The 13,319-nt window shown below is 39.5% G+C and overlaps 1 protein-coding gene across 4 annotated transcripts in view; it reads right to left on the reverse strand.

Moving 5' to 3' along the window:
• c21h8orf34 (chromosome 21 C8orf34 homolog) overlaps positions 1-13,319 on the reverse strand; it is a 76,968-nt gene that overhangs the window by 27,500 nt on the left and 36,149 nt on the right. For 3 of the 4 annotated variants that reach the window (XM_046834046.1, XM_046834044.1, XM_046834043.1), the window contains exon 8: positions 1,721-1,856. In XM_046834046.1, coding sequence (XP_046690002.1) covers positions 1,721-1,856 — 136 coding nt within the window. The remainder of the gene's footprint in view (positions 1-1,720; positions 1,857-13,319) is intronic. The other variant, XM_046834045.1, reaches the window with a different exon arrangement.

Genomic DNA, 13,319 nt, shown 5'->3' on the forward strand with positions numbered 1-13,319 from the left:
AACTCACATGTCCCAAAACTAAAAGAGAGCAAACGAGTGTTTTTTTGTAAATGTGAATGATAATAAGATAAAAAGATTATATAATCAAGAGTTTTTTCAGATTATTTACATCTATCACATTATTATTTCTCTGGGACTTATATGGCAGACGTGTGGCATTAACCGAATGACTAAACACCTAAACGCATGTGATTTCGCATTCATGCTTCACGTGAAATCTCACGTGATATCATCTGCAATTTTGCGTTTAACTTCCAGTCGCTGCTGCAGGGCCCGTTGTACATGTGTGCAACAGATTAAACGGTCATGCACGATGAGCATAAAGAAGCAGGCAAAGCCCAAACACAAGAGGACAAAAGCACGAGCGTGTCAGCCCTCTACTCCGACTGATACAGCTTTATCGAGGCCCGGGATCGGAAGTAAACGGCTGAGCCGTGACATTGAGGAATTGTTGTGTAAAAGCAAACAGGAAATGCACGGAGGAGAACGCAGATGATAAAGTAGTCTATCAGGACTAGAGCAGATAGCAGATAGAGAATGGAAGAGTCGGAAAATGTTTGGTCTGGAGATAAAAAGTAGAATGGACATCATTATCTAGAAATTTTAGAAAATGTTACACCTACCACTGCATGCACAATGGCTGGTATTTGCTCATATACCTTTGTATAAGCCCTACAAGGCTTTTGTGGCTAACAAGGAAGCAACAAACTGCATTTAAGCTTTCCACCAAATTTCCCAAATTTCCAGTACCATTTATTTTGTCATATGCCTATTTATCATCAAGCACATGCACAATACAACACAGAGCTAAAAATTTAAAAAACCCACAAGTAGTTAGCAATGATTAAAATTTTTCCAGTAAAGCAGCTCAGCCACTACTACACATCAGCTTCTATAAACATACACTAACTCTTTCTTCTATTACTCGTTGTTGAATAGCTCGTCTTATTTGGGTTCATGGGTTTGCTTTGGATCGCTTTGTTTTGAACCATTAATACGAAACGAGAGTTTTGCAAAATTGTAAATAAAATCGCAGTAGCTTATTGCTGATTGTACAGTTCTCATTGAATATGAACTTTGATTCAGGAAAAAATGGATTTCCATGCACAAATTGCTACTGAAAAAGATTTACAGTATGATAGACTTAATGTTAAGCAAATTGGAACCATACACTATACACATTGGAACTATAATGACCTTTAAATCATTACTAGCGTACCAATTCTGCCTACAAACTTCAAAATGGCCACCGTTAACGTATAACACTTAGTATTTAGCATGAGCTTGGTAAAGCTTTTGTACAATATTGTAGAAAACAGTATCATGCAGGGAATTAAACAATATCACAAATTTTGATTTGCGATATTAACTTGCACGCATGACTGATAAAAAAAAATCTAAGTAAATACCCTCCTGGCAAAGGTAATGGAAAGGTGTTTGTTAAGGACACACTTATGTACTCCATACACGACCGTATGTAGCCACCGCATGTGGCTACATTTAGTAAGTGGGTTTTCTAGTGGCGAGCTGAGTGGTGTGTGTGTGTGTGTGTGTGTGTGTGTGTGTGTGTGTGTGTGAGTGTGTGTACATTGTGGCTGACTTGCTAAACAGAAGCTGAGAAAGTAACTGTGAGAAAACACCCACACATACACACACACACACACACACACACACACCAGGAGAGACGGCACCAGTGGTTGCTCTGAGGGTAAATATTTACCTGGCACACCTTGAGCAGATGTTGAGGGTGACTTTGGCCTGCGGTTCGGGGCAGTATGAGCTGCGCCCTTGGCTGAACTTACTACCAGAAGACACCAGGCCAGTGACCCCCTCCATCCTCAGGTCATCCAGGTCCTCTAAAGAGAGACACAGAGTACCAATGTAAGACACAGACACAGTGACGGCTTTAGCGCCGCGGAAATCGACGAAGTGCAACGCAGGCTGAGATGGAAAGGAAAAAGCGGTCAATCTCAGCAGAGAAATTGGCAATGATGTATGTAGAAAGGAGTGTGGCTGAATGTCTTGGTGTGTGTATTTTGAATTGGTATGTTTTTCTCACGACTATAGCTTTAATATCTCGATTGAATAGGGAGAGTTTAAACATGTGTCTGGTAGAAGAGTGCAATAGACCAGAGATGATATATGTGTTTGCGCTATATGGATGAAAAAGACATTAAACAGATCACACACACACACACACACACACACACACACACACACACACACACACACACACTTTATATTACAGTAGTGTACTTGTGTGTGCATATTCTAACTTTTTGAGATACTATTTCTAGCCAACAAAAACAAACTTCCTGTCAGCTAGCAACATCATATTTCTAATCTCTATACCAGCAAAACAGGAAAACTAGTTGTTAGGTGGCTAGTTGCCAACTAGCTTCAAATTCAACTTGCTAACTGGTTATTAGGTGGCTATCTTGTCAACTAGCTTCACCTACAACTTGCTAACTCGTTGTTCGGTGTCTAGCTTGCCAACTACTGTAGCTTCACTTTCATCTTGCTATCTGCCAGTACTTAGATAGCTTTCTAATTCTTCAAATCGACCTTGCTAACTAGCTGTTAGTTCAAGTTAAGCTAGTTTTTACTACAGCTTGCTAATCTGAGCTTGCTTTTATTCGTTTACCACTGCATCATTGTAAGCATCCTAACCAACTCCATCACAGTGTGTGGAGAACAGAAAGCCCACAAAGGCCCAACACCTCATTGGCTTCCAACTACCTGCCACTGATCACCCTCACCACTGCATGTGTCTGTGCAGAGCACACAACTTCATCAGAGGCTGTTACACCCTGTTTAACCTCGTTCCATCCAGAAAGAGATACAGAAACATTCACACCAGAACCAGCAGGGTTTTTTCAACATCCATCACCCTACTAAACTCCACACTACACCACTAGGACACTGAAGGCTCATTAATGCTTCACCGATTTTATTGCCAGTATTCCAACCTGTACATTCTGCATAATTTCAGTATAATTATAATTGTATATGATTGTAAAACTCACAGCAAACCCTTGATTATATTCTATATATGTGTACATCTTGCACTATTATACATTTTGTGTATATGTAGTTATCCTTAGTTTACTTGCTCATCTGCTTCTGTGCATTTTTTCACTGCTCAGAGCCTTTATATTTATTTGCTCTACATATATTTACATATATACATTACATGCTGTACATTTATTCATATATTCTATTATATTTACTTGATTAAAATCTTCTGCACATTTTTTCATTGTCCAGAGCCTTTATATTTATTTGTTGTACATATATTTATCTGCACAATGCTGCTGTTTGCACTTCTACTCGATGTTAAACTGTAGCTCATTGCTGTGAAGAACAAACTTTTAGCTATCTAGCTGATTTGTAATTTCTTCTTGCTAACTTATTTTGAATGCTAGTTAAAGCTAGTTTCTGCTGGTTGGTTTCTGCTGGTTGGTTTTTCAGTCAGAAAAGCTATGAAAAGCTAAAAATGCTCCTTAGCATAGCTTTATAGCTTTTCTGACTGAAAAATTCTATCCTTTACTCTCCTTCCTATACATACAAGCTAGAGAAACGAACGAATGAAACGTATGATGATGCATAGATATGATTTGTAGCAAATACCAAATCGATTTGGTCACCAAGAAAAATGTAGCTCAATGTAATAACGCAATAATATTACACACTATATCACAATTAATTTGCCATAAATTTTCTGTGATCCGGCTGGACTTCGATAAAGAGCGCTTCGTCTTCCCAGTCAAGGCGGGACGTGTTTTCATAGTGTGTCACTGTCATCTGTTCTGCAAACTGTCAACAGGTGCTGAGGGGTGCTGAGTTTACAGAGCAAAGCTTTGGCAGCGATCTCTCTATCACACGCACACACACACATATAAACGCACACCCTGGAACAGGACAGAAGGACTTTCTCTGTTTTTCTTCAGTATCCAGCTGCTCTCATGTAGAGCCTCGATCTCACATGTCCACATGGGCTGTGATGGACCTCGGGTGAATAATTACATAGAGCCAAATGTGGGGTTTCTGCTCTCAGTTAGGGTGGCCGTATGAAGAAGAAAAAAAAAAAAAAACACAGCGAGGACAAGGAAGAAGCTGTTTCTTGTAATAAGAGGAAGTTAAACTCATCATAAGAATATTTAAAATATCTGTGTTCGTTTGATGTATGACGAAAGTGGGGGAAAAGATGACAGATGTGTGTTGTGTGAGAAAGTTTTTTATTGCTAGTCATCTACCACTAAACACAAACACACACCCAGTACACACAACTACAGGGACTTTTTTTCCCAGTGGTGTTTCAGTATAAACGAAAGCAATGAGGTCATGCTGTGTTTATATATATATATATATATATATATATATATATATATATATATATATATATATATACATATATATATATATATATATATATATATATATATATATATATATATATATATAAATGATAGTGTATTGAAAAGTGTACCTCATGTAGCATGTGGATGCATTTGAAGGATTAGAATTTAATAAATTTATCACTTGACCTAAATTTTCCCTTCACTAGAATTAGGAGAGCCAAACAAGCACAAAGCCAGCTCCATAAAAATACATGTGTTTGGAGTGAAAGATCTGCTATAGAGCTCTGAACCCTACTGAACACCTTTGGGATGAACTGGAACACTGACTGCTCCCCAGAGTTTCCTCAGTTCACAATCTTCACAAACTTACTCCAAAATATAGTGGAACACCTTCCCAGAAGAGTAGAGGTTATTATAAAAGCAAATAGGGACTAAATGTGGAATAGGATGTGCAAAAAGCACAGACGAATCTAATGCTTAGGTGTCCACAAACGTTCGAGTATATATCCAAATACCACACAAGTGCATATTATATATACATTTATTTTGTCCACATTTAGGACACTTTTTATTTAATCATTAAGGATTTATAACCATAAAAAATGTCACCCATAATTACCTCACGGCCCTGTAATGTCCCCAAACCTCTCCTGAAGTGATTCTTATGCACGAGGAAAAACAGGGACGAACCCTAGCAGAAGAAAGCGTGACAAAAGGCATGAATTAACCGAAACATCTGTCCAGTGAGAAATCTGTCTCCGTCCCTCCCTTCACACGACGCGGTTGAATTTTTCAGAGGTGTTTAATACGAAACAGCGTATCGGTGCCGATTCGGAATCTCACTGCGTCCGATCGGCACACGGTCTCGGACTCGTGAATTTTCCCACAGGATAGACGGAGACTGTGTGTGGGGACGTGGATGAGACGGGCTTTAAAGACTCCTGGCTCGTGAAACACCAGCAAGTGTGGTGATATTAGATGTCTCATTTATCATAACGGGCCTAGTCCTAGTGCCAGAGACAACATACACATTCACACACACATACACACACACACACATGAAAATCGAGAACTCTACACCACTGACCTTTGTGGGAAAAATCTCTCTCACTCACTCTGTCTTTTCTGGATCAAAGGGACATTACATACAGTCAGCACTCTATTGTTTTTTTCTCTTTCACTCCCAAGAGCAAATAGTAATAACTATGGACTCTATTACAACATCATGTTTTTATGAAGACAATATCGTCTTTAACGTTTTTCCAGCTTGAGCTTGATATTGTTTTGCTCAATTCTACAATCTACTCATCTTCTATTAAAAATGCTAAGTCAATTAAATCATCTTCTGCTTTGGGATATTGTGTATATGAGAATCTTTTGAAAGGGACTGGATTATTTTCTGAATAACATCACATCCAGGCAGAATTCATTGCTCTTTTGCCACTGATTTTTCAAGATCTTTTCATTCATGAAAGAATGACACTTTCGTGTAATACATAAGAACAATGATTCTCTGTTCATCATGGCACCTGTTAGTGGGTGGGATTTATTAGGCAGCAAGTCAACATTTTGTTCTCAAACTTGACGTGTTCGAGGCAAGCGTAAGTAGTTTGACCAGACTAAATTGTGACGGCTAGACGACTGGGTCAGAGCATCTCCAAAACTGCAGCTCTTGTGGTATCTTCTGGTCTGCAGTGCTCAGTGATCTATCAAAAGTGCTCCAAGGAAGGAACAGTGGTTAACCGGTGACAGGGTCACGGGCGGCTGAGGCTCATTGATGCACGTGGGGAGCGAAGGCTGATCCGTGTGGTCCAATCCAACAGACGAGCTCCTGCAGCTTAAACTGCTGAGGAAGTTCATGCTGTTAATGCTCGACAGGTCAGGACCGTTTTGGGAGCAAAAGGGGGACCAACAAAATATTAGGCAGGTGGTCATAATATTATGCCTGGTTGGTGGCCATGAAGTTATGCCTGATCAGTGTACATTTACATTACATTTATGGCATTTGGCAGATGCCCTTATCCAGAGCAGCTGAGCAGTTTAAAGTTAAGGGCTTGCTAAAGGACCCTTGGCAGCTTGGTGGTGCTGGGATTTTACCCTGTGACATTTCGATACCGAATCCAATGCCTTAACAACTGAGCTAACATCTCTATTGACAGACATCAAACCAATGACCAATGACAAGATGGGATGAAGATGTTACATGAATTAAAACGCAAGCGTGTGACAAACAACGAAATTGGAACGACACCTCCAATGATATACACCATTTGTAAAACTAATAAAGTGAGAATCTCTGAGGGACATGTTGTCTTGAAGTTCACAAGGCCACATTTTTTTTACAGCTGTACCTCTGGCTGTGTCGGCACTGAAGACTCTTTTTTTCTTTAAATTAATTCTGGACAATTAACAGTATCTGCTCCATGACTACTGTTGGAATAATGGAGCTCCTTTAGCAAAAGATTCTGAAGAGCCAGCCTTAGGATTAGCTTATTGAGCCATATCGGAACTTGAGCAGCATCCACTTTTCAAACCCATACACCTAAGTGCAGTCAGCGTTCCGATTCATCCCAAAGGTGTTCAATAGGGTTGAGGTCAGAAATCCATAGCAAGCCACTAAAAAATCTTCTACTCCAACACAAGTAAAGCATCTTTATGGAGGATATCTTGTCACCCAAATGAGGATGGGTTCCCCTTTTGAGTCTTGTTCCTCTAAAGGTTTCTTCCTCATATCATCTAAGGGAGTTTTTCCTTGCCACAGTCGCCACGGCTGCTCATCAGGGATAAATGCACACCATTCACCTTGACTGTTGATTTCTGTAAAGCTGCTTTGAGACAATGTCTGTTGTAAAAAAAGCGCTATAGAAATAAACTTGACTTGGAACAGGTTTAAGTCTTCTAGTTTAAGTGAAGGGAAAATGTAACGCTATGGCATCCAAAGACGTCCTATACAATTGTGGCCATCCAGTTTGGAAAAAAACACATTTGGATAAAAATGTCAGGTATTTCAGTACTTTTGAACACAAACAGCAGTACTGCATCAGCTTGTCTTTGGAAAAACAGATCCTGCACTGAGGTCAGACGAATTCTGAGTCATTCCTCTTGCAGAACAAGAGGAATGCCAGTAAAATGTTTTGTTCCTTTCAAACAACCCAAAGTGGCTCAATAATATTCCCTTCTGGTGACTGTGCAGGCCATTTGGGTCATGTTGATCAGTCCCCTCTGTCACCACTCGAATATGAAAATACCATCAGGGTACAATGTTTGAACCATCAGGTGCGCCCCAAAGGTAGTCCTTGGCAGTCCATCTAGTAAAATTAGTTCAGAATGGCATAACATTGTAGCCCAAACTTTCACTAGGATTTTCTGTACTGTCCACATTCTATATGAGACATTAATTGGTAAAAAATGAAATAAAATCGTAGTTGTCCAGGTAACACACTATCAGTCATCAAAAACAAACAAAAACAAAAAACTGTGTTTGGGAGAAACGGATACACTGTGATGGATAAACACGATATACATGTTGTCAGATTGAATATCAGGACGCTTGTGAATATGGGCCTGAATGATATCCAAATATGGGCCTAAATGATATCTCATCTGACTTGCTTTCTACTCCGCTAAGAAGAGAAAGGGTCTGTTTGTTTACCTGCATTCTCCTTATCTCGGCTTTATTTCCAGCACATTCCTGAGGACAGAAAAACTGCTACCTGCAAAACAATTGTGGCGTGATAAGCGAGCATGGTGCTATCCTAGTGTTAGGAACAGTGTGTGTGGTGTGTGTGTGTGTGTGTGTGTGTGTGTGTGTTAATGTGAGTGTGGGGTATGTTGCCATCGGATGTTTTTGCGCAAAACACGCACGGTAGAGCTTTCCAAACCGGGATGGAAACTATTCGAGCCATGCTGCACTGACAAAGCCCAGAGTGACGCGGATGAATCCGGTCTGTAATATCTCCCACACAATTCCGAAATTTTTCCTATCAGACAGAAGGGCGAAAATGGCGAAAGAGGACCGAGCACACACACATATATACACACTGATAAAACTGAGCTGAATGTTCAAATGGACGTCTGAGGAACTGAACAAATGATGAACAACCCCATATTGATTGGTTAAGCGGTGTGACGGGAACACGGCGTGCTTCTGATCTCCATCAGGGATCTGTAATCCTCCCAAACATTGACCTTGGCTTAGTAGACGACACTCAGACCTGACGCTTTCTCTCTCTCTCTCTCTCTCTCTCTCTCTCTCTCTCACTCGACATTTGGATTTCATTAATCTGACGGGAAAAAAAAACCTTACAGCTCCGCGGTTAGCCCTCATACACGCCACTTTGATGTCAAGTGGGAAAAGTCGGCATTTTGTTTGGCTTTCTAATAAAAACAATATTTCTATAATTAGGCCTCAGATTTCAAGACGCAAGGCTCTCCCTGAGAAAGCGTGTGTCTTTTGCTCCAAAGCCTCACGCCTGTACCATGTGGAGGGCAATAAAAAGTGAAAAAAGACAAAAAAAGAAAGAGAGAAAGAATGATTAAGCTCAGATGCTTAGAGATCAGACGGACATGAAAAAAAAGACGGGAGCGACAGAACTCGACGCGAGCTAGACGTCTTTGCGGCACGGGCGGTTAATGCGCTTCAATCGGGAGACGCAATCAAAAGGCTAGACGGGAACGATCGGGATATTCTACACCATGTGGCGTTAATGTACGATATACAACGCGAAAAGAACCACGTGTGCGTCTTGTCATCTTTCATTTCTATTTTATTATTGTTGATTGTTTTTAAAGAAATTTTCTACTTATATGGTGATCATTTGAACCCAGTTTTCATTCTGTGGAAACAGATTCGTTTATTTCTACTTTGCAAGTCATGGATATATTCTGTGTTGTTTTTTTCGGTGGTTGCGTGTGTCCTGCCTGAGCTGGATGGATGGGTTCAACAGACCCTGTCAAAAAGTTATACAGACCCTGTCTAAAGTACAGAAACACCTTTTATGGTTTCTCAGGCACATGCTTGGTTACATTAGATTTTACATCAAAATTATGGCATTTAGCAGATATATTTATCCAGAGCGACTTACATTTAAGTCAGTCATAAAACTGAGCAGCTAGGGGGTCAAGGGCCTTGTTCGGGGGCCCAGGACTGGCAGCATTGTGTGGCTGGGATTTGAACTTGGATCTAAAGTCCATTGTCTTAACCACTAAGCTACCACCTCCCCCATGTTCCTTTTTTACACGCAACAAACTGAGTAAAAGGCAAAAACCTCACAAGAATTGGGCAGAAGGTTCTGTGGACACATTAGTCTAAAATGGACATAACAGAAGAACTGTAAGACAGAGAACAGGAGAGAAGATGTTAGCAGACTGCCTCAAGCCCACAAACATGGAGGTGCAATAGTTTGGGGTTGTTTTAAAGCAGGGAAGATTCGTGACTTATTTCGGGTGAAAGGAACCAACAACCAACTACCATTCCATACTTTAACACCATGCAATTTCGTCTGGACTGCAAATTGGAGAGTTATCTATCACAGAATGTCCTGCCCAGGAACTGCACCTAAATGCTATTAAAATGCTCTGGGATGAAATGAATTGCAGAAAGAAATCTTCAATTAGTGAAGAAAACTTTTGGTGAGTTTTAAAAGAGGCCTGGAAAAGTATTTCAGCTAAAAGTGCTGAGTGTAAAAGCTGTGAAAGTAAAGCTGTTATTTTTCCTTAGGCAATGGAAATAAAGTGGAACATCTGCACATTTATATATTTGTTCGGTCAGAGTAAATCTTTATACAGTTAAATGACCCTAGTTTGTTGCATAGAAAATACATGTATGTGTCTCTCAAAAACCATAAAAGACTTGGTGTTTCCTACCTTTTGCCATGCAATGTCTTAAAGGGATCTCTGGGTGTTCTGCTCAGTGAATAAAGCCGCAATAGTGGTAGTTCTCTTGCGCAGTGTCCGACAGGTGCAGCCGGAATTTGGATGTTATCGACCGAATGTCAGATGGAGAAGGAAATCTGCTGAGCTCGGCCACCTACATCTCTCCGGCTATCTCGCTTTTCTCTCTTCTCTCGTTCTCTTACAGGTATAATATTGCCATCTTGTGGATGTCGTACTGCTAAACCGACACATGATCACATAGACACCAAAACGAACAGCAACAGCATACTGCAACACTGGAGAGATTTATTAAGGCGGAAATTCCTTCTTCGTGACATCAATCCGACACCGTCGCCACTTTAGTTTAATAAATGTGTCGTGCGTTTCCCCGATTACACAATACCTGCCTGCTCATGCCAATAACCTGTACGCCAAAAAAACCCTCCTTTCATTTCTTTGTCAATTACATCATTTCACATTTCAGCCTCTAATACACGGGCGGTGACTTTATGGCGTAACGCTCTGTAATTACCGTCACGCAAACGTCTATTCTCAAAGGACTAAGTAAGCTCTTGGCGCTGTGGAGTAAAATTTGTCACAGGAAACAAATGGACTAATAAATACAACCAGAAAGAGTGTTTTGGTTAGATTTTTTTGACAGCAATGTTGTCAAATATGGCGAATCCACCCTGAACTGGGATGTAAATTTGTTGGAAATCTAGAACATGGACTATCTAGAAAACACAAAAGACCAAGGAACAACCCAGTTAGGAAGTGTAGACAATGAATTCTCTCTCAAAGCTCTTATGGTTTTAGAGTAAATGCATGTTGAGGCTGTGTCCACATAAACTTTCTGATTTTCTGAAAATTGTTTGTCCATGACAGAACCTAAAAAAACCCATCTGAAAATCTCCATACTGTAAAAAAAAAAAAAAAGGAAGAAGCTTTAGCCTGTGTCATTTCCTTCTGTATGAGAAATTTCTTTACAATGTAAGCAAAAGTATTTGGACACCCGATTTTTCCACCGATATGTGCTTCTTTCCTAAATTGTTACCACAAAGTTGATCGTTGTTGTACTAGGAGACCCAAACCTGTTCCAGCAGCATGAAAATGTGCTTTAATATGGTTGGAGTGGAAGATCCTACAGAGCTCTCTTCTTAACCCTACTGAACACCTTTAAGATGAATGTGAATGTTGACTGCACTCCAGACCTCCATAACATTAGACCAATTAAATTGCCGAACGGGTTCAGGTGAACCAATGAAACTCTTTATATTAAATCAGATGCGCTCCCACTGAATCGGGCCGCACCACATCATAAATATGGATGAGGTTCCTCTGACGTTTGACCTGCCGCTCACTCGGACTGTCTACAGGAAATGCGAATCATTCGTCACGCTGAAAACAACCGGGCATGAAAAAACGCACTTCACCTGTGTTCTGAGCTGCACGGCATCGGGAGAAAAGCTTCACCGATGGTGATTTTTAAACGCACGACGATGCCAAAAGATAATAGTTGTGAAAGGAAAGAGGAAGACAGTGAACAATGACTTTCTTGGTAGGCTACTGTTTAGATACAAGCCGTGTAACAGACACTGTCTTTCATTAAAGCCTGTGTAAAGTTCATTAGTTTCAATGTAGGAACCTGTGGCTTATATACAGGTGCGGCGTATTTATGTTCAAAATAAAAATCTTTGAAAAATTCAGTTGGTGCAGCTTATATATTTGTGTGCTTAAAAGTCCGGAAATTACGGTACTTTTATTTTCAGCATACGTTAGCAAATGATCATTCCTTCCATCCTTCATTCATTCACTCCCTGAATATGTGGAAGTGTCAGGATTTTCTCCTTAAAAAAAATGATGAGGCTGTGCGTAAGTATCCATATCGCTAGACTGTCGTAAAAAAAAAAATAAAAATAATAATAATAATTATGCAGTACAAATCGTATTTCATCGCACTACAAATCGTTTAGCCATAGTGACAAATCTCCACAAGCACACTTCAAAAATCTAGTGTAACCTCTTCCCAGAAGTGTGGAGGTTATTATAAGAGCAAATAGGGATTAAATGTGGAATGGGATGCAAAAAGCACATACTAATATTATGGTCAGGGGTTCACAAACTTTTGTGTATAATAAAAAATGTGTGAAGGTTTTTTTATATATAAAATGAAATCCTATGCAGTCCTCCCGCATGAAGTAGCACACAATGAATGGGTTTATGTGTCACAGCTATACCCAAAAATGCACATATCTGAATTTTACAACTCAGTGTTAAACAGAGGCACCATTCAGGGACTTTTTCCCACACACTCGACACATACTGTACAGTATATACTCTACACACACACACACACACACACACACACCTCAGCCTCCAGTTTTCTGCTTGTCTTTATCTCATTCATCTTTGTGTCGTTTCACGATGCGGTGTATATCATGAGTCGATTTGCACTGCGAGTTTGTGATTTTTTGTTTCTTTTGTTTGAGTGTGAAATCAGATTTCGAACACGGGTGTAAAGAAATGGATTTTTGGCTTTAGGCAAGCTGTCGAAAAACACGATTAACTACTTCCTGGTTCAGGTTTTATACAGGCACACACGAAGTAATGTATTTTATGTGCACCACAATATTAAAAAGAACAATAACAAAACAATACCAAAAATAGAGTCAATTCAATAAAAGTTTGCATCAAAGCTGCAAACTTTTATTGAGTTGACTCTATTTTTCGTTTATTTTATAGATATTTTTTCCTCACGTATCCACACATTCAATTTTATCAAAGAAATGTAAAAATGGAAATTAGTGAGCTTAGTGAGAAATTCAAGGAAAAGTCTAAAATTAAACGACAAAATTTAGTAAAGTAAAATTAATTAAAATAAAAAAAAAAACTTTAAAAAAAATAAAATATTGTTCTCTTTTTTCATCAGGTTGTCCGACTGTTACTGACTATTCTAAAGTATTAACAAAGGAGACTTTTTCCATAAATGTCACATACTGTAAGTAACACATTATCAAAAACTACACATTTTATATAATTTTATATTTCTGTATTAATGTCATTTGTAAAATGTCAAACAGTGTC

This window comes from Silurus meridionalis, chromosome 21, assembly GCF_014805685.1.
Source record: "Silurus meridionalis isolate SWU-2019-XX chromosome 21, ASM1480568v1, whole genome shotgun sequence".
NCBI classification, from domain to species: Eukaryota; Metazoa; Chordata; class Actinopteri; order Siluriformes; family Siluridae; genus Silurus; species Silurus meridionalis.